This window comes from Coregonus clupeaformis, unplaced genomic scaffold, assembly GCF_020615455.1.
Source record: "Coregonus clupeaformis isolate EN_2021a unplaced genomic scaffold, ASM2061545v1 scaf0573, whole genome shotgun sequence".
Lineage (NCBI taxonomy): Eukaryota > Metazoa > Chordata > Actinopteri > Salmoniformes > Salmonidae > Coregonus > Coregonus clupeaformis.
In genome coordinates this window covers 162,501-184,904 of record NW_025534028.1, presented here as the reverse complement: position 1 = coordinate 184,904, position 22,404 = coordinate 162,501, and the positions used below count along the sequence as shown (strand labels likewise).

The 22,404-nt window shown below is 44.2% G+C and overlaps 1 protein-coding gene across 2 annotated transcripts in view; it reads left to right on the top strand.

Moving 5' to 3' along the window:
* Positions 1-445: 445 nt before the first annotated feature.
* Positions 446-22,404, top strand: part of LOC121560358 (major facilitator superfamily domain-containing protein 12-like) — a 23,533-nt gene continuing 1,574 nt past the window's right edge. Inside the window, exons 1-10 of one of the 2 annotated variants that reach the window (XM_041873366.2) lie at positions 446-1,254; positions 2,338-2,548; positions 5,211-5,343; positions 5,898-6,146; positions 6,489-6,581; positions 14,140-14,232; positions 14,396-14,566; positions 14,787-14,881; positions 19,361-19,491; positions 19,653-19,718. In XM_041873366.2, the coding sequence (XP_041729300.2) occupies positions 984-1,254; positions 2,338-2,548; positions 5,211-5,343; positions 5,898-6,146; positions 6,489-6,581; positions 14,140-14,232; positions 14,396-14,566; positions 14,787-14,881; positions 19,361-19,491; positions 19,653-19,718 (1,513 nt within the window). In that variant the 5' untranslated portion in view covers positions 446-983. The remainder of the gene's footprint in view (positions 1,255-2,337; positions 2,549-5,210; positions 5,344-5,897; positions 6,147-6,488; positions 6,582-14,139; positions 14,233-14,395; positions 14,567-14,786; positions 14,882-19,360; positions 19,492-19,652; positions 19,719-22,404) is intronic. The other variant, XM_045215987.1, reaches the window with a different exon arrangement.

The following is a 22,404-nucleotide window of genomic DNA, read 5'->3' as shown; positions in this document are numbered from 1 at the left end:
TTCCACTGGTGTCCAGTGAGTCCTGTCCTTCAGCTTGACTCTTCATTCCGCCGACAGATTTGACCAGGGAGTTTTGTCTGTCATTGCTGCCCAGCACTTTGACCCAGTGTGAGAAATAGTTGATCACTGGACTGAATCTAGTCTTGAGTTATGAAACATCACTTTCAGGATCCAATTACATAGATACTTGTATTTCATTTATAGTAGCACAGAAAGCCTATACATGTAGTTCTAAACTTTCTCAATCAGAAAAATAATGTAATGCAAAGTTTGAACAATGTATCTCATCTGATTTCAATTGATCAGAACCAATGTATGACAGATGCAACTTGTCCCTCTTTCCGAGGAAACATCTGTCAGCATCACGTGAGAGGAGAGCAGACCTGCGTTTCTATTGGTCCAGAACTGGAAGTCTTCCCCTTCCTTTTACGGGAACACTGTCGGACATTGTTGTTGTCATAAAACAGAAAAATAGCGCATCGGAAACCAAGCCGGCGAATATCGATGGAATTCAATCAGTATTATCTCAAAAATCGATTACCGAGATAAGTCTGTGAAACGGACTGTGTAGCGATTATATATATATGTTATGAATGGGAATGTCGCGAGTGGCGTTACGTTAACAAGTTAACCGTCATCCGGTTAGGGGGCAGACTGATGCAAGGACAGTGTGGTTGAGGTGTTTCGTTTTGCTATGTGCCTGAATGATGTTCATAACAGTCAGCTGACGGTGAGGAAATTGGCACAATGCCGTGTGATCAGATCGACACCGGGATGTTGGGGGAATAACAATCTACTCACACAAGTAGGACCTAATGTTTGTTTCAAGATGAATTTCTATTGTTGCTTCTTGACTATTCAGATAGCATAACTACGATCAAATAGGGAAACATATTCGGGAATCAAAAGATCGCCCAACAACAATTTGACTTATTAGAATAGAGATAATTTTCAGAGAATAGCCTAATATTCTCGAAGCAAACATGGCAGACTACACCCAGAGGTCTCTGCCTATTTGTCGGCGGCTGAGTTACGCTGTGGGACACTTTCTGAACGATCTGTGTGCGTCTATGTGGTTCACCTACCTTCTGGTGTACTACCACTCCGTGCTGGGCTTTCAGAACACCTATGCAGGTGTGTTACTGCTGGTGGGGCAGATAGCGGACGGGGTCTGCACTCCCCTTATCGGCTACGAGTCGGACCGGACGCCGGGGTGTGGGACATACGGCAAGAGGAAGACATGGCATTTAGTGGGTGAGTGTAGACCTGTTTCATATAGGTGCATTGGTTGATTGCTACACTGTAATGATTATGAAATTATGAATTAGTAAAATTATGTAATTATTGTATTTGACAATTGCCAATGTATGTATTCCATACCATTCTAGGCCCACAATAACGGCTATTTGTTACCTTGCCGATGTCATGTTGAACTGAACACTAGTAGTCTTGTGACCACACTTTAAGCTGAGTCATTCATAAGGAAGTTAGTTAACAGTACATGCCACATTCTATGTTCAGGTGCTGCCAGACAGTGCCCTGGTAGTTCATTGTGGCTATTCAGGTTACCAGACCGGTATGTGCTATCATGTGGTTGAAGAAGCTCAGAGCTAGACAAGTCAACCATACAGATCACCGTACCTGGGAACAGTGGGCTGTGAGGAACTAGCAACCCTCTGACCTGAACTCTGCTTCTTCAGGCCTGGTCCTGCTTGAGACCCACTGGGTGTGCAGGCTTTTGTTCCAGCCCAGCACTAACACACCTGCTTCAACAAATCATCATGAAGCCCTTGATTAGTTGAATCAGGTGTGTCAGTGCTGGGCTGGAACAAAAGCCTGCACATCAAAGCTTGCACAACGCCCTCTCTCTCCCTCCAGGGATGATCAGTGTGCTTATCTCCTTCATGTTCTTTCCTCTTCCTCATTCCCCTTCCTGTGTCTGGGCTGTGACCTCATTCCCCTTCCTGTGTCTGGGCTGTGACCTCATTCCCCTTCCTGTGTCTGTGATGTGACCTCATTCCCCTTCCTGTGTCTGGGCTGTGACCTCATTCCCCTTCCTGTGTCTGGGCTGTGACCTCATTCCCCTTCCTGTGTCTGGGCTGTGACCTCATTCCCCTTCCTGTGTCTGGGCTGTGACCTCATTCCCCTTCCTGTGTCTGGGCTGTGACCTCAACAAGCCCCAGTGTCATGTCTTCATAACCTCACTCCCCTCTTTCTCTCTTTATTCTCTCGGATTCGGTTCAGAGTCAGATAAGCTTTATTAGCATGAATGACAAGGCTACTGTTGCTAAAGTGAAGTGAGATACGCACATCAACAGTAACCCCCTCCCTCTCCAGGTACGGTCAGCGTGCTGATCTCCTTTGCGTTCATCTTTAACCAGTGTCTGGGGTGTGACCAGTACACCTCTCAGTGGGTCAGTCTGACATACTTCATCCCCTTCATCATCGTCTTCCAGTTCGGCTGGGCCGCCACGCAGATCTCACACCTGTCACTCATCCCTGAGCTGGTGTCCTGCGAACACGCTAAGGTGGAGCTCACCGCTTACAGGTAAATAATAACCAGGATGGAGCTGGGGCTGGGCGGTATACCGTATGTTACCATATGCCGGTATTGATGCACGGACCGGTTTGGGTTTTTACTTTACCTTCGATAACGGTATTTGAATGTTTGGTTTGTTAAATGGGATACGCTGTGTGTAACATACATTTTTATAGTTTACTTCAGTAATCTCTCTCCGCTCTCTCTCCATGCCGCTTTCATTTGTGTTGTTCCTCGACCAAGAGAGGTGAACAGGGAGTACAGGAGGGGACTAAGCACGCACCCCTGAGGGGCCCCCGTGTTGAGGGTCAGCGTGGCAGATGTGTTGTTACCTACCCTTACCACCTGGGGGCGGCATGTCAGGACGTCCAGGATCCAGTTGCAGAGGGAGGTGTTTAGTCCCAGGGTCCTTAGCTTAGTGATGAGCTTTGTGGGCACTATGATGTTGAACGCTGAGCTGTAGTCAATGAACATTATTCTCACATAGGTGTTCCTTTTGTCCAGGTGGATCTGTGGATCTGTTGGGGCGGTATGCAAATTGGAGTGGGTCTAGGGTTTCCGGGATGATGGTGTTGATGTGAGCCATGACCAGCCTTTCAAAGCACTTCATGGCTACAGATGTGAGTGCTACGGGTCGGTAGTAATTTAGGCAGGTTATCTTAGAGTCCTTGGGCACGGGGACTATGGTGGTCTGCTTAAAACATGTAGGTATTACAGACTCGTTCAGGGAGAGGTTGAAAATGTATGTGAAGACACTTGCCAGTTGGACTGCACATGCTCTGAGTACACGTCCTGGTAATCCATCTGGCCCTGCGGCCTTGTGAATGTTGACCTGTTTAAAGGTCTTGCACACATCGGCCACGGAGAACGTGATCACACAGTCGTCCGGAACAGCTGGTGCTCTCATGCATGCTTCAGTGTTGATTGCCTCGAAGTGAGCATAAAAGGCATTTTGCTCGTCTGGTAGGCTCGCGTCACTGGGCAGCTCGCGGCTGGGTTTCCCTTTGTAGTCCGTAATAGTTTGCAAGCCCTGCCACATGCGACGAGCGTCAGAGCCGGTGTAGTAGGATTCAATCTTAGTCCTGTATTGACGCTTTGCCTGTTTGATGGTTCGTCTGAGGGCATAGCGGGATTTCTTATAAGCGTCCGGATTAGTTTCCCGCTCATTGAAAGCGGTAGCTCTAGCCTTTAGCTCGGTGCGGATGTTGCCTGTAATCCATGGCTTCTGGTTGGGATATGTACGTACCATCACTGTGGGGACGACGTCGTCTATGCACTTATTGATGAAGCCGGTGACTGAGGTGGTGTTGATGACAACGATCCTGTTTCCACTTTGCTTCTTAATATAAATCCACTAGCGTTCTATAATTACACTATTAGTAATTAGTTTGTGTTTCTTACATCTGCAAACAGCTAGTTTGTCTTTTCTTAGCAAGTGTGGCCTAAATTTTGTTAGTCACCTAATTGTTAGCCACTTATGCTAATCGCTAATGCTAATCGCTAGCTAGCTAATAAATGTACTGAGTCAGAGCAAATGTAATTCGCTATACAGCCTGAGAATATCAGTGATGGTGTAGACCTAAATCAGCATGTTGTTTGTGCAACAGTATCTTCTAAATCAAAGAGGAATGTGCGAAGTAAGAATACATTAGCTACATGAAGTAGCTAAGAGAAAACATTCAATGAAGCCAAATATTATATGGTCCCCTAGGAAACACTTTTCAACACTTTGGTTCCTACCCTGTCACACAACAAATTTACTGACCTTCATGTCTTAAAGTAATGATGGACTGTCGTTTCTCTTTGCTTATTTGAGCTGTTCTTGCCATAATATGGACTTGGTCTTTTACCAAATAGGGCTATCTTCTGTATACCCCCCCACCTTGTCACAACACAACTGATGGGCTCAAACACATTAAGAAGGAAATAAATTCCACAAATTAACTTTTAAAAAGGCACACCTGTTAATTGAAATGCATTCCAGGTGACTACCTCATGAAGCGGGTTGAGAGAATGCCAAGAGTGTGCAAAGCTGTCATCAAGGCAAAGGGTGGCTACTTTGAAGAATCTAAAATATATTTTGATTAGTTTAACACCTTTTTGGTTACTACATGATTCCATATGTGTTATTTCATAGTTTTGATGTCTTCACTATTATTCTACAATGTAGAAAATGTTTAAATTACTCCAGTCCGGCTTTCAACTTACTCCTGAAAGAATGCACAAGGTGCAATTTCAAAATTGGGTAGTGCATCATCAATATTCCTATTGTCATGTTAGTCATTCCATACCTTAGAGAGCTATTTATAACTCATCAGAAATGTCCAGATCAACTAGCCCATGTCAGCTAAATGTTTTTTAGCTAGGTTTCTTTAACCTATTGATTTTGTTGTAATGTTTGAATCACTCAAATAGCACATGAACACACAAGACATGGCAAAATGTGTAGAATTGTAGGAAATTCGCTTTAAAATGGCAAAATGTTCTCTCCACCAACAAGAAGGGTGTGAACAGTTTGTGCATATAGAAATAGACGTGGTGCGTGCCGGCAGGGGGTGGGGGCACGGCGTGTTCCCCAGTGCTGGAAGGGGGTCAGTTTTGGTACCGCTGGTCTAGAGAGGAACCTGACCTGGCTGGAAGGACTTCACTTCTTCTTCTTCTACTCTCTCAGGTATGCGTTTACAGTGATGGCCAATATAACGGTGTACGCTGTGGCCTATCTACTGTTCCACTTCCAGACCGGATCAGACGAGGACCCCTCTCTCACTGAGACCCTGGGGCCCATAGATATCCCTATATTCAGGGTGAGCAGAGCCATACATTACCCAATAGATATCCCTATATTCAGGGTGAGCAGAGCCATACATTACCCAATATATATCCCTATATTCAGGGTGAGCAGAGCCATACATTACCCAATAGATATCCCTATATTCAGGGTGAGCAGAGTCATACATTACCCAATAGATATCCCTATATTCAGGGTGAGCAGAGCCATACATTACCCAATAGATATCCCTGTATTCAGGGTGAGCAGAGCGGTGTTTCTCAGATTGTGTTTTGTTTCCTGTACAGTTGATGCAAATTCATGATAAAATTTTATCTTGAAAAACTTAGCCCAGAACCTGTGTTTTTTTAAAGAATCTGTGTATGACCACAACCATTCACAACTCGTTATCTTGATGATGTCATGATGTAATCTTCTTCCTGTAACAGGAAGTGCTTGTTGAAATGCGCTGTAGGCTCGTGACCTTTTCAACACAGTTCTTTGTTGTGTTTTTATGACAATGTTAGAACAGTGATGAAGAGATATTTACCTCTTTATTTTCATTCTCTAATTCTCTCTTTTCTCTTTCAGAACCTGAGCCTCATCGTGCTGGGTATCGGTGCTCTTTTCTCACTCCTCTTTCACCTGGGCACACGGGAGGAGAAGGGGGGAGCAGGGGAGGAGAAGGGGGGAGCAGGGGAGGAGAACGGGGGAGCAGGGGAGGATGAAGGAGAAGAGGAAGGAGAGCGCCGGCCCCTTATCCCTCGTCCTCAGGCTGCCACCCCTCTCCAGCCGCTGCTGAGGTGGAAATGCTGGCTGAAACAGCCTTCCTTTTACCAGGTAACACATGAAACACACCTGCCATTTTGGATCTGAGAGATTTAAGTCAGATTAGCAGCTGGTTGGATTTCAACAGCGTTTTGATCTGATACAAAACTTCCATTCTGGGTTTGATGCTCAGTGTACTTCCAATCAGGATTGTTGGTTTGAATCTCAGGCAGTGGGATTGCTCTACTTAAATACTTTTTTTTTTTTTTATATATACATTTGACAAATAAACTGAACCTTGAACCTTTTGTGATCCATTTTTATTGACATTTTGCAGACACGACACTGCTTTGAGTCTGTTTTAACCCATGTTAATAGCGACTGTGTTGTCCTGTTCTCTTCCGTCCTGTGCAGGTAGCGTTTCTCTACATGTCTACCAGACTGATAGTGAACCTGTCTCAGACGTACATCTCCATGTACCTTACCAACACTCTCATGTTGCCAAAGGTAACACCATCATGTACCTCACCAACACTCTCATGTTGCCAAAGGTAACCCCATCATGTACCTCACCAACACTCTCATGTTGCCAAAGGTAACACCATCATGTACCTTACCAACACTCTCATGTTGCCAAAGGTAACACCATCATGTACCTCACCAACACTCTCATGTTGCCAAAGGTAACCCCATCATGTACCTCACCAACACTCTCATGTTGCCAAAGGTAACACCATCATGTACCTTACCAACACTCTCATGTTGCCAAAGGTAACACCATCATGTACCTCACCAACACTCTCATGTTGCCAAAGGTAACACCATTATGTACAGTGAGGGAAAAAAGTATTTGATCCTCTGCTGATTTTGTACGTTTGCCCACTGACAAAGACATGATCAGTCTATAATTTTAATGGTAGGTTTATTTGAACAGCGAGAGACAGAATAACAACAAAAAAATCCAGAGAAACGCATGTCAAAAATGTTATAGATTGATTTGCATTTTAATGAGGGAAATAAGTATTTGACCCCTCTGCAAAACACGACTTAGTACTTGGTGGCAAAACCCTTGTTGGCAATCACAGAGGTCAGACGTTTCTTGTAGTTGGCCACCAGGTTTGCACACATCTCAGGAGGGATTTTGTCCCACTCCTCTTTGCAGATCTTCTCCAAGTCATTAAGGTTTCGAGGCTGACGTTTGGCAACTCGAACCTTCAGCTCCCCTCCACAGATTTTCTATGGGATTAAGGTCTGGAGACTGGCTAGGCCACTCCAGGACCTTAATGTGCTTCTTCTTGAGCCACTCCTTTGTTGCCTTGGCCGTGTGTTTTGGGTCATTGTCATGCTGGAATACCCATCCACGACCCATTTTCAATGCCCTGGCTGAGGGAAGGAGGTTCTCACCCAAGATTTGACAGTACATGGCCCCGTCCATCGTCCCTTTGATGCGGTGAAGTTGTCCTGTCCCCTTAGCAGAAAAACACCCCCAAAGCATAATGTTTCCACCTCCATGTTTGACGGTGGGGATGGTGTTCTTGGGGTCATAGGCATCATTCATCCTACTCCAAACACAGCGAGTTGAGTTGATGCCAAAGAGCTCGATTTTGGTCTCATCTGACCACAACACTTTCACCCAGTTCTCCTCTGAATCATTCAGATGTTCATTGGCAAACTTCAGACGGGCCTGTATATGTGCTTTCTTGAGCAGGGGGACCTTGCGGGCGCTGCAGGATTTCAGTCCTTCACGGCATAGTGTGTTACCAATTGTTTTCTTGGTGACTATGGTCCCAGCTGCCTTGAGATCATTGACAAGATCCTCCCGTGTAGTTCTGGGCTGATTCCTCACCGTTCTCATGATCATTGCAACTCCACGAGGTGAGATCTTGCATGGAGCCCCAGGCCGAGGGAGATTGACAGTTATTTTGTCTTTCTTCCATTTGCGAATAATCGCACCAACTGTTGTCACCTTCACACCAAGCTGCTTGGCGATGGTCTTGTAGCCCATTCCAGCCTTGTGTAGGTCTACAATCTTGTCCCTGACATCCTTGGAGAGCTCTTTGGTCTTGGCCATGGTGGAGAGTTTGGAATCTGATTGATTGATTGCTTCTGTGGACAGGTGTCTTTTATACAGGTAACAAACTGAGATTAGGAGCACTCCCTTTAAGAGTGTGCTCCTAATCTCAGCTTGTTACCTGTATAAAAGACACCTGGGAGCCAGACATCTTTCTGATTGAGAGGGGGTCAAATACTTATTTCCCTCATTAAAATGCAAATCAACTTATAACATTTTTGACATGCGTTTTTCAGGATTTCTGGAACTCTACCCATAGCTATACCTATAACTATACCTGTAACTATACCGATATCTATAACTATACCTATAACTATACCGATAACTATAACTATATCTATCTATATCTATAACTATAACTATAACTATAACTATACCGATAACTATAACTATATCTATAACTATACCGATAACTATAACTATATCTATAACTATATCTATAACTATATCTATAACTATATCTAACTATATCTATATATATCGATAACTATAACTATACCGATAACTATAACTATATCTATAACTATATCTATAACTATATATATATCTATAACTATATCTATAACTATACCGATAACTATAACTATATCTATAACTATACCGATAACTATAACTATATCTATAACTATATCTATAACTATATCTATAACTATACCTATAACTATACCGATAACTATATCTATAACTATACCGATAACTATACCTATAACTATAACTATACCGATAACTATACCTATAACTATAACTATACCTATAACTATACCTATAACTATACCGATAACTATACCTATAACTATATCTATAACTATACCTATACCTATATCTATAACTATACCTATACCTATAACTATAACTATACCTATAACTATATCTATAACTATAACTATAACTATATCTATATCTATAACTATAACTATATCTAACTATACCGATAACTATATCTATAACTATATCTATAACTATAACTATATCTAACTATATCTATATATATCTATAACTATAACTATATCTATAACTATAACTATATCTATATATATTTATATATATAACTATATCTATAACTATATCTATAACTATAACTATAACTATATCTAACTATATCTATATATATCTATAACTATATCTATAACTATAACTATAACTATATCTATCTATATCTATATATATAACTATATCTATAACTATAACTATAACTATATCTATAACTAACTATACCTATAACTATACCGATAACTATACCTATAACTATATCTATAACTATACCTATAACTATAACTATATCTATAACTATAACTATATCTATATCTATAACTATATCTATAACTATACCGATAACTATAACTACATCTATAACTATATCTATAACTATATCTATAACTATACCGATAACTATACCGATAACTATATCTAACTATATCTATATATATCTATAACTATAACTATATCTATAACTATATCTATAACTATATCTATAACTATACCGATAACTATACCGATAACTATATCTAACTATATCTATATATATCTATAACTATAACTATATCTATAACTATATCTATCTATATCTATATATATAACTATATCTATAACTATATCTATAACTATAACTATATCTAACTATATCTATATATATCTATAACTATAACTATAACTATATCTATAACTATAACTATATCTATCTATATCTATATATATAACTATCTATAACTATCTATATCTATAACTATAACTATATCTATAACTATATCTATATCTATAACTATAACTATAACTATCTATCTATATCTATATCTATAACTATATCTATAACTATATCTATAACTATAACTATATCTATAACTATATCTAACTATCTATATCTATAACTATATCTATCTATATCTATAACTATAACTATATCTATATATATCTATAACTATAACTATAACTATCTATAACTATAACTATAACTATATCTATATATATCTATAACTATATCTATAACTATATCTATAACTATAACTATAACTATATCTATATATAACTATATCTATAACTATATCTATAACTATAACTATAACTATATCTATAACTATATCTATAACTAACTATAACTATATCTATATATATCTATAACTATATCTATAACTATAACTATATCTATAACTATAACTATAACTATATCTATAACTATATCTATAACTATAACTATATCTATAACTATATCTATAACTATATATATCGATAACTATAACTATATCTATCTATATCTATAACTATAACTATATCTATAACTATAACTATCTATATCTATAACTATATCTATATCTATAACTAACTATATCTATAACTATATCTATAACTATCTATAACTATATCTATATATATCTATATCTATCTATATCTATAACTATAACTATATCTATATATATCTATAACTATATCTATATCTATAACTATATCTATAACTATAACTATATCTATATCTATATCTATAACTATATCTATAACTATAACTATATCTATATATATCTATAACTATCTATAACTATAACTATATCTATATATATCTATAACTATAACTATATCTATATATATCTATAACTATAACTATAACTATATCTATAACTATATCTATAACTATAACTATATCTATAACTATATATATATCTATAACTATATATATCTATAACTATATCTATAACTATACCTATACCTATACCTGTAACTATACCGATATCTATATCTATAACTATATCTATAACTATATCTATAACTATATCTATATCTATATCTATCTATATCTATATCTATATCTAACTATATCTATATCTATCTATCTATATCTATATATCTATATCTATATCTATCTATATCTATCTATATCTATCTATATCTATATCTACAGTGCATTGAAAAGTATTCAGACGCCTTCCCTTTTCCACATTTTGTTACGTTGCAGACTTCATTTAAAATTGATTAAATAAAATGTTTCTCTACACACAATATACCCCATAATTACAAAGTGAAAACAGGTTTTTAGATTTTTTTGCGAATTCATTACAAATAAAAATCAGAAATGCCTTATTTACATAAGTATTCAGACCCTTTGCTATGAGACTCGAAAGTGAGCTCCGGTGCATCCTGTTTCCATTGATCATCCTTGAGATGTTTCTACAACTTGATTGGAGTCCACCTGTGGTAAATTCAATTGAAGGGCCTTATTCATTATGAGATATAGTTTAGGGTTTAGTGAATGATTTGATTCATTATGAGATATAGTTTAGGGTTTAGTGAATGATTTGACCCAAATTTGACCCAAATACAATTTAGTTTATTGATGTGGAACCAGGACCAGGGCTATACCTGTTATTGATGTAGAACCAGGACCAGGGCTATACCTGTTATTGATGTGGAACCAGGACCAGGACCAGGGCTATACCTGTTATTGATGTGGAACCAGGACCAGGGCTATACCTGTTATTGATGTGGAACCAGATCCAGGACCAGGGCTATACCTGTTATTGATGTGGAACCAGGACCAGGGCTATACCTGTTATTGATGTAGATCCAGGACCAGGGCTATACCTGTTATTGATGTAGATCCAAGACCAGGGCTATACCTGTTATTGATGTAGAACCAGGACCAGGGCTATACCTGTTATTGATGTGGAACCAGAACCAGGACCAGGGCTATACCTGTTATTGATGTAGATCCAGGACCAGGGCTATACCTGTTATTGATGTGGAACCAGAACCAGGACCAGGGCTATACCTGTTATTGATGTAGAACCAGGACCAGGGCTATACCTGTTATTGATGTAGATCCAGGACCAGGGCTATACCTGTTATTGATGTAGATCCAGGACCAGGGCTATACCTGTTATTGATGTGGAACCAGATCCAGGACCAGGGCTATACCTGTTATTGATGTAGAACCAGGACCAGGGCTATACCTGTTATTGATGTAGATCCAGGACCAGGGCTATACCTGTTATTGATGTAGATCCAGAACCAGGACCAGGGCTATACCTGTTATTGATGTAGAACCAGGACCAGGGCTATACCTGTTATTGATGTAGAACCAGGACCAGGGCTATACCTGTTATTGATGTAGAACCAGGACCAGGGCTATACCTGTTATTGATGTAGAACCAGGACCAGGGCTATACCTGTTATTGATGTAGGTCTAAGACCAGGGCTATACCTGTTATTGATGTAGATCCAGGACCAGGGCTATACCTGTTATTGATGTGGAACCAGAACCAGGACCAGGGCTATACCTGTTATTGATGTAGATCCAGGACCAGGGCTATACCTGTTATTGATGTGGAACCAGAACCAGGACCAGGGCTATACCTGTTATTGATGTAGATCCAGGACCAGGGCTATACCTGTTATTGATGTGGAACCAGAACCAGGACCAGGGCTATACCTGTTATTGATGTAGAACCAGGACCAGGGCTATACCTGTTATTGATGTAGATCCAGGACCAGGGCTATACCTGTTATTGATGTGGAACCAGATCCAGGACCAGGGCTATACCTGTTATTGATGTAGATCCAGGACCAGGGCTATACCTGTTATTGATGTAGAACCAGAACCAGGACCAGGGCTATACCTGTTATTGATGTAGAACCAGGACCAGGGCTATACCTGTTATTGATGTAGAACCAGAACCAGGACCAGGGCTATACCTGTTATTGATGTAGAACCAGGACCAGGGCTATACCTGTTATTGATGTAGAACCAGGACCAGGGCTATACCTGTTATTGATGTAGAACCAGGACCAGGGCTATACCTGTTATTGATGTAGATCCAGGACCAGGGCTATACCTGTTATTGATGTGGAACCAGAACCAGGACCAGGGCTATACCTGTTATTGATGTAGATCCAGGACCAGGGCTATACCTGTTATTGATGTGGAACCAGAACCAGGGCTATACCTGTTATTGATGTGGAACCAGATCCAGGACCAGGGCTATACCTGTTATTGATGTAGATCCAGGACCAGGGCTATACCTGTTATTGATGTGGAACCAGAACCAGGACCAGGGCTATACCTGTTATTGATGTAGAACCAGGACCAGGGCTATACCTGTTATTGATGTAGATCCAGGACCAGGGCTATACCTGTTATTGATGTGGAACCAGAACCAGGACCAGGGCTATACCTGTTATTGATGTAGAACCAGGACCAGGGCTATACCTGTTATTGATGTAGATCCAGGACCAGGGCTATACCTGTTATTGATGTGGAACCAGATCCAGGACCAGGGCTATACCTGTTATTGATGTAGATCCAGGACCAGGGCTATACCTGTTATTGATGTAGAACCAGAACCAGGACCAGGGCTATACCTGTTATTGATGTAGAACCAGGACCAGGGCTATACCTGTTATTGATGTAGAACCAGGACCAGGGCTATACCTGTTATTGATGTAGAACCAGGACCAGGGCTATACCTGTTATTGATGTAGATCCAGGACCAGGGCTATACCTGTTATTGATGTGGAACCAGAACCAGGACCAGGGCTGTACCTGTTATTGATGTAGATCCAGGACCAGGGCTATACCTGTTATTGATGTGGAACCAGAACCAGGACCAGGGCTGTACCTGTTATTGATGTAGATCCAGGACCAGGGCTATACCTGTTATTGATGTGGAACCAGATCCAGGACCAGGGCTATACCTGTTATTGATGTAGATCCAGGACCAGGGCTATACCTGTTATTGATGTAGAACCAGAACCAGGACCAGGGCTATACCTGTTATTGATGTAGAACCAGGACCAGGGCTATGCCTGTTATTGATGTAGATCCAGGACCAGAGCTATACCTGTTATTGATGTAGAACCAGAACCAGGACCAGGGCTGTACCTGTTATTGATGTAGAACCAGAACCAGGACCAGGGCTATACCTGTTATTGATGTAGAACCAGAACCAGGACCAGGGCTGTACCTGTTAGAAAACTGATAGTGTTGCTTAGACTTTCTGTTCCCTGTTCCAGAAATACATTGCCACTATTCCCCTGGTGATGTACGTCAGTGGCTTCGCTTCCTCTTTCATCATGAAGCCTATCAGCAAACTCATCGGCAAATGTGTGAGTGTCTGTCTGGTCTATTTCAGATCTGTTCAGAAGTTTGTCCCAAACACAAACTGTGTAAAACACATAACACAGTACATTTATGGATTTGGTTTTCAGTATATCTCTGACATTACATTATTGAACTAATTTACCTGTCTTGCTCCTCTCTGATTGGTAGATGACCTACTTCGTGGGCCTGCTACTGATCATGGCCTTCTCTTATTGGGTGTTGCTAGATGACAAGATGGGTGACCAGATCTACGGGGCGTCCGTCCTTCTAGGGGCGGGGTCAGCTACCATCCTGGTGATGTCACTCTCCATGACCGCTGACCTCATCGGGGACCAGACGGTTGGTGTTAATAAAGTTGCACCGTTTTTGAAGAGTTTATATAACATTTATTGACAAACCCACTGAGGTTTACCTGGCCATGCGATATAACCAGGACAAACTCTAGGCTTTAGTTATATTCTTTCTCTGTGGTCAGGAGAAACTTGGGGCCCAATGAGTTAATGTGTGAGACTGATGGAGTTTGTTTTCGTGTTTGTGAAACTTTCTCTGTATTTCACAGCAAAGTGGAGCGTTTGTTTACGGGGCGATGAGCTTCACTGACAAGGTGGCCAACGGAGTGGCTGTTATGATGATACAGTCACTACACCCCTGCCAGTGAGTGGTGTGTGTGTGTGTGTGTGTGTGTGTGTGTGTGTGTGTGTGCGTGCGTGTGTGTGTGTGTGTGTGTGTGTGTCTGACTTTGTGCGTGTTTGTGTGCGTGTCTGCTTGTTTGTGAATAAAATCACACTCTTGTTAACAAAAATCTAAAGCCGTGTGTGTGTGTGTGTGCGTGTGTGTGTGCGTGTGCGTGTGCGTGTGTGTGCGTGTGTGTGTGCGTGTGTGTGTGCGTGTGTGTGTGTGTGCGTGCGTGTGTGTGAGTGTGAGTGTGTGTGTGTGCGCGCGTGTGTGTGTGCGTGCGTGCGTGCGTGTGAGTGTGTGTGTGTGCGTGCGTGCGTGCGTGTGTGTGTGCGTGTGCGTGTGTGTGAGTGTGTGTGTGTGCGCGCGCTCGCCTGCGTGCCTTAGTGTTGCATGCTATACCCAAACTTCTGTACTTTTTCAATACTAGAACATGAAAAACAGTTCGGTACTCAAATTTTGGTTACTTTCGGTAATTCTGTCAAATGTGTCTGACGGATCAAGCCTGTCCATCAGCCCAGCCAACCCCTTATTATAGACCACCCTGCCTGCTCCACTAACTCCCCACCCTGCCTGCTCCACTAACTCTAGTCTCCCCCCTCTGCTCCACTAACTCCCCATTCCACTAACTCACTGGGAGTCTCCCCACCCTGCCTGCTCCACTAACTCACTGGTCTCCCCCACCCTGCCTCTCCACTACTCCGTCCTGCTCACCTGCCTGCTCCACTAACTCACTGGGAGTCTGGTCTGCATCATGTTGGCTCCCCACCCTGCCTGCTCCACTAACTCACTGGGAGTCTCCCCACCCTGCCTGCTCCACTAACTCACTGGGAGTCTCCCCACCCTGCCTGCTCCACTAACTCACTGGGAGTCTCCCCACCCTGCCTGCTCCACTAACTCACTGGGAGTCTCCCCACCCTGCCTGCTCCACTAACTCACTGGGAGTCTCCCCACCCTGCCTGCTCCACTAACTCACTGGGAGTCTCCCCACCCTGCCTGCTCCACTAACTCACTGGGAGTCTCCCCACCCTGCCTGCTCTACTAACTCCCCACCCTGCCTACTCCACTAACTCACTGGGAGTCTGGTCTGCATCATGTTGGCTCCCCACCCTGCCTGCTCCACTAACTCACTGGGAGTCTCCCCACCCTGCCTGCTCCACTAACTCACTGGGAGTCTCCCCACCCTGCCTGCTCCACTAACTCACTGGGAGTCTCCCCACCCTGCCTGCTCCACTAACTCACTGGGAGTCTCCCCACCCTGCCTGCTCCACTAACTCACTGGGAGTCTCCCCACCCTGCCTGCTCCACTAACTCACTGGGAGTCTCCCCACCCTGCCTGCTCCACTAACTCACTGGGAGTCTCCCCACCCTGCCTGCTCCACTAACTCACTGGGAGTCTCCCCACCCTCCCTGCTCCACTAACTCACTGGGAGTCTCCCCACCCTGCCTGCTCCACTAACTCACTGGGAGTCTGGTCTGCATCATGTTGGCTCCCCACCCTGCCTGCTCCACTAACTCACTGGGAGTCTCCCCACCCTGCCTGCTCCACTAACTCACTGGGAGTCTCCCCACCCTGCCTGCTCCACTAACTCACTGGGAGTCTCCCCCACCCTGCCTGCTCCACTAACTCACTGGGAGTCTCCCCACCCTGCCTGCTCCACTAACTCACTGGGAGTCTCCCCACCCTGCCTGCTCCACTAACTCACTGGGAGTCTCCCACCCCTGCCTGCTCCACTAACTCACTGGGAGTCTGGTCTGCATCATGTTGGCTCCCCACCCTGCCTGCTCCACTAACTCACTGGGAGTCTCCCCACCCTGCCTGCTCCACTAACTCACTGGGAGTCTCCCCACCCTGCCTGCTCCACTAACTCACTGGGAGTCTCCCCACCCTGCCTGCTCCACTAACTCACTGGGAGTCTCCCCACCCTGCCTGCTCCACTAACTCACTGGGAGTCTGGTCTGCACTCATTCTGCACAGAAATTAACATATTTGAATAATGCAACACGGCATGTTGAAACTGTTCATTACGCATGTAGAAATGTTGAAACTGACACACCATACAGCACTGCCACCAACACACCATACAGCACTGCCACACCATACAGCACTGCCACCAACACACCATACAACCTCCAGAGTGGCGCTGTGGTCTAAGGCACTGCATTGCAGTGCTAGCTGTGCCACTAGAGATCCTGGTTCGAATCCAGGCTCTGTCGTAGCCGGCCGCGACCGGGAGACCCATGGGGCGGCGCACAATTGGCCCAGCGTCGTCCAGGGTAGGGGAGGGAATGGCCGGCAGGGATGTAGCTCAGTTGGTAGAGCATGGCGTTTGCAATGCCAGGGTTGTGGGTTCGATTCCCACGGGGGGTATGAACCAGGACCAGGGCTATACCTGGTATGAAAAATAAAAAAATAATGTATGCACTCACTAAGTGTAAGTCGCTCTGGATAAGAGCGTCTGCTAAATGACTAAAATGTAAATGTAAAATTACGGCATGTAGAAATGTTGAAACTGTTCTTTACTGTTTGCAAAACAATGTCCGTAGAGGCTAGAAAAGAGACCGGTAACTTTCCTTGCTAACTGACAGCTAAAGCTAACATCAATTCACTACCCTAGTACTTTGTTTGTGATAATATGCAAACCATAACGCAAAATATGCTGATTTCAAAGCTGATTGCCACCAAAAACGTTATTCATTCACTTATTCGGTCTCTCTCACGTCTCTCCCAAAGATGATGTATTGCCTCAGCGAACTGTGTTGTGATGGACCACCCCCTCTTGCCTAGTGTTACAGACAGTAAAAGAAGCTACCCCCTGTTGTTGATTACTGCAGTAAAATAGGTCCCAAAAGGAAAGGGAAACAGATTGTTGGTCATCTGTAGCCCCATGAAATGAGCCAAAACAAGCTCAATAACCCATACGTAAAAATGTATGCGCACATGACTGTAAGTCGCTTTGGATTAAAGCGTCTGCTAAATGGCATATTATTATTATTATTATTATTATTATTATTAACTCAATACATTCACACACTCTTATTGAAAATGCATTCACCTGTATTGTGGATAGGCCTAGGCTCATTCAAATGAATGATTACCGTTATGTTATTATGTAGTTAGAACAAAGTCGAGAGCGTCTGCTAAATGACTAAAATGTAAATGTAATTAATACGTACATGGAAAATAAAAAAAGTTTAATGTAATGATATTGAACTCAAAAGATGCCCAACGATTGAACAGAGCAGTAGCTGAGTTTATCTGTCTGGATCAAGTGCCATTCTGGGACGTTGGCTAATATGCCTTATTTTTTTGTGATACTAAACCTGGTATCGGTATCACAGTAAAAATTCTGATATCGTGACAACACGTGTGTGTGCAGTACTCAGATCTGCTATCCAGTGTGGGGCTACAACTAGCTACATTGTGTTCTGTTGTAATCTCTCTCTCTCTCTCTCTCTCTCTCTCTCTCTCTCTCTCTCTCTCTCTCTCTCTCTCTCTCTCTCTCTCTCTCTCTCTCTCTCTCTCTCTCTCTCGCCTCTCTCTCTCTCTCTCTCTCTCTCTCTCGCCCTCTCTCTCTCTCTCTCTCTCTCTCTCTCTCGCCTCTCTCTCTCTCTCTCTCGCCCTCTCTCTCGCCCTCTCTCTCTCTCTCTCTCGCCCTCTCTCTCGGTGTCTCTCTCTCTCGCCCTCTCTCTCGGTGTCTCTCTCTCTCTCGCCCTCTCTCTCGGTGTCTCTCTCTCTCGCCTCTCTCTCTCTCTCTCTCTCTCTCTCTCTCTCTCGCCTCTCTCTCTCTCTCTCTCGCCCTCTCTCTCGGTGTCTCTCTCTCTCGGTGTCTCTCTCTCTCTGTGTCTCTCTCTCTCTGTGTCTCTCTCTCTGTGTCTCTCTCTCTGTGTCTCTCTCTCTGTGTCTCTCTCTCTCTGTGTCTCTCTCTCTCTGTGTCTCTCTCTCTGTGTCTCTCTCTCTGTGTCTCTCTCTCTCTGTGTCTCTCTCTCTGTGTCTCTCTCTCTGTGTGTCTCTCTCTGTGTGTCTCTCTCTGTGTGTCTCTCTCTCTCTCTCTCTCTCTGTCTCTCTCTCTCTCTCTGTGTCTCTCTCTCTCTCTTTGTGTGTCTCTCTCTCTCTCTCTCTCTCTCTCTCTCTCTCTCTCTCTCTCTCTCTCTCTCTCTCTCTCTGTCTCTCTCTCTCTGTCTCTCTGTGTGTCTCTCTCTCGCTCTGTTTCTCTCTCTCTGTCTCTGTTTCTCTCTCTCTGTGTCTCTCTCTCTCTGTGTCTCTCTCTCTCTCTCTCTGTTTCTCTCTGTCTCTCTGTTTCTGTTTCTCTCTCTCTGTTTCTCTCTCTCTGTCTCTCTCTCTCTATGTTTCTCTCTCTGTCTCTCTCTCTCTCTGTTTCTCTCTCTGTCTCTCTCTCTCTCTCTCTGTCTCTCTCTCTCTGTCTCTCTCTCTGTCTCTCTCTCTCTGTCCATCAGTACTCAGGTCTGCTGTCCAGCGTGTGTGTGGTACTATCACTATGTCATGGTCATAGCAACAGGGGGCGTGGCCGTCATAGCAGCTCTCAGCCTCTGTACCATCCTTATCTGGCCCATCAGGATCGTCCGCCGTGAGTTTCATCACATTACAGTTATAAAGTAAACTCAGATATGGTTGTTCATGATTGATTTTCAGGATGTCTTTTAGCCTACCAAAGGGCTAATCTTCCTTTGGATGTTGATGAGATGATGCCGCTACCAGTGCTGTGGTGCTGACTGTTTGTTCTTTCAGAGACAGACGTGAAGAACATAGACAATCCGAACTACGATTGGGTGGTTTCAGTGGGGCGGGGCCAGGGTGAGGGCTTTCAAACATCTACTCAATAAATCCCTTCTCAAAGTGTCCATCACATCCATCACATCCATCACATCCATCACATCCATCACATCCATCACATCCATCACATCCATCACATCCATCACATCCAGCATCAGTAGATTGGTCCTCAACCTTAATGCTTTCAGGTGTGGTGCTGTTTTCCCTTCCAGACTCTGACAAGAACAACCAACACAAGGACAACATAGACAATCCTAACTACACAAGTGGGGCAGGGTGATCGTGCTGGTCTTAGGGGTTAGGGCTGGTGCTGAGGATGAGGCTGGTGCTGAGGATGGTGTTAGGGCTGGTGCTGAGGATGGGGTTAGGGCTGGTGCTGAGGATGGGGTTAGGGCTGGTGCTGAGGATGGGGTTAGGGCTGGTGCTGAGGATGGGGTTAGGGTTGGTGCAGGGTGAGGGTAAGGGCCTTATAACATTTACTAATTACCTCGACTAACCGGTGACCCTGCACATTGACTCTGTACCGGTACCCCCTGTATATAGCCTCCCTACTGTTATTTCCCATTGACTCTGTACTGGTACTTCCTGTATATAGCCTCCCTACTGTTATTACACATTGACTCTGTACCGGTACCCCCTGTATATAGCCTCCCTACTGTTATTTCCCATTGACTCTGTACCGGTACCCCCCTGTATATAGCCTCCCTACTGTTATTTCCCATTGACTCTGTACCGGTACCCCCTGTATATAGCCTGTATATAGCCTCTGTACCGGTACCCCCTGTATATAGCCTCCCTACTGTTATTTTACTGCTGCTCTTTAATTATTTGTTACTTTTATTCTTTACTTATCTATTCTTTACTTAACATCTGCATTGTTGGTTAAGGGCTTGTATTCTGCGCATGTGGCAAATAAAATGTGATTTGATTTAAACAAATCAAAATCAAATCAAGTAAGTATCACATTTGAAATATGGAAAGTTGGTCTGTAGGTCTGACGGTGTAGTCTGAGGTGCCGGTAGGTCTGACGGTGAGGTGCCGGTAGGTCTGACGGTGTAGTCTGAGGGGCCGGAAGGTCTGACGGTGTAGTCTGAGGGGCCGGTAGGTCTGACGGTGTAGTCTGAGGGGCCGGTAGGTCTGACGGTGTAGTCTGAGGGGCCGGTAGGTCTGACGGTGTAATCTGAGGGGCCGGTAGGTCTGACGGTGTAATCTGAGGGGCCGGTAGGTCTGACGGTGTAATCTGAGGGGCCGGTAGGTCTGACGGTGTAGTCTGAGGGGCCGGTAGGTCTGACGGTGTAATCTGAGGGGCCGGTAGGTCTGACGGTGTAGTCTGAGGGGCCGTAGGTCTGACGGTGTAATCTGAGGGGGCCGGTAGGTCTGACGGTGTAGTCTGAGGGGCCGGTAGGTCTGACGGTGTAGTCTGAGGGGCCGGTGGGTCTGACGGTGTAGTCTGAGGGGCCGGTAGGTCTGACGGTGTAGTCTGAGGGGCCGGTAGGTCTGACGGTGTAATCTGAGGGGCCGGTAGGTCTGACGGTGTAATCTGAGGGGCCGGTAGGTCTGACGGTGTAGTCTGAGGGGCCGGTAGGTCTGACGGTGTAGTCTGAGGGGCCGGTAGGTCTGACGGTGTAGTCTGAGGGGCCGGTAGGTCTGACGGTGTAGTCTGAGGGGCCGGTAGGTCTGACGGTGTAATCTGAGGGGCCGGTAGGTCTGACGGTGTAATCTGAGGGGCCGGTAGGTCTGACGGTGTAATCTGAGGGGCCGGTAGGTCTGATGGTGTAATCTGAGGGGCCGGTAGGTCTGACGGTGTAGTCTGAGGGGCCGGTAGGTCTGACGGTGTAGTCTGAGGGGCCGGTAGGTCTGACGGTGTAGTCTGAGGGGCCGGTAGGTCTGACGGTGTAGTCTGAGGGGCCGTAGGGTCTGACGGTGTAGTCTGAGGGGCCGGTAGGTCTGACGGTGAGGGGCCGGTAGGTCTGACGGTGTAGTCTGAGGGGCCGGTAGGTCTGACGGTGTAGTCTGAGGGCCGGTAGGTCTGACGGTGTAGTCTGAGGGGCCGGTAGGTCTGACGGTGTAATCTGAGGGGCCGGTAGGTCTGACGGTGTAATCTGAGGGGCCGGTAGGTCTGACGGTGTAGTCTGAGGGGCCGGTAGGTCTGACGGTGTAGTCTGAGGGGCCGGTAGGTCTGATGGTGTAGTCTGAGGGGCCGGTAGGTCTGATGGTGTAGTCTGAGGTGCTGGTAGGTCTGACGGTGTAGTCTGAGGGGCATCAGTATATTTGATTGGATCAAATGGTGGATGATATAGGCTCTCAGAACTGAAATGAATGACAATAATAATAGGATTGAACTGTTATGAAGGACTGTAATAATAGGATTGTGGAGACCAGCTTCATTTACTAATCTATCACTATACTGAATTATACATTATTTTCTGTCCAGCTCCGTCAGTCCTTGTTCCAGCGTTTCCATTGACTACCTTTCATTTGATTGTAAATGCTGTTGATTGGACAAATGATTGATCCTAATAAAAAAATTGACGGCACTTTTCAACTAACTTCCCGACTCACTGAATGGCTACTTTAAATGAGTGTCTGGCTGGGGTCAACATTTGCTTTATTCTGATCTATTGAATTACAAGGTATCTGTTATGATTGACATGTCCCTCTCTCTCTGTCCCTCTGTCTCTGTCCCTCTGTCTCTGTCTCGCTGTCC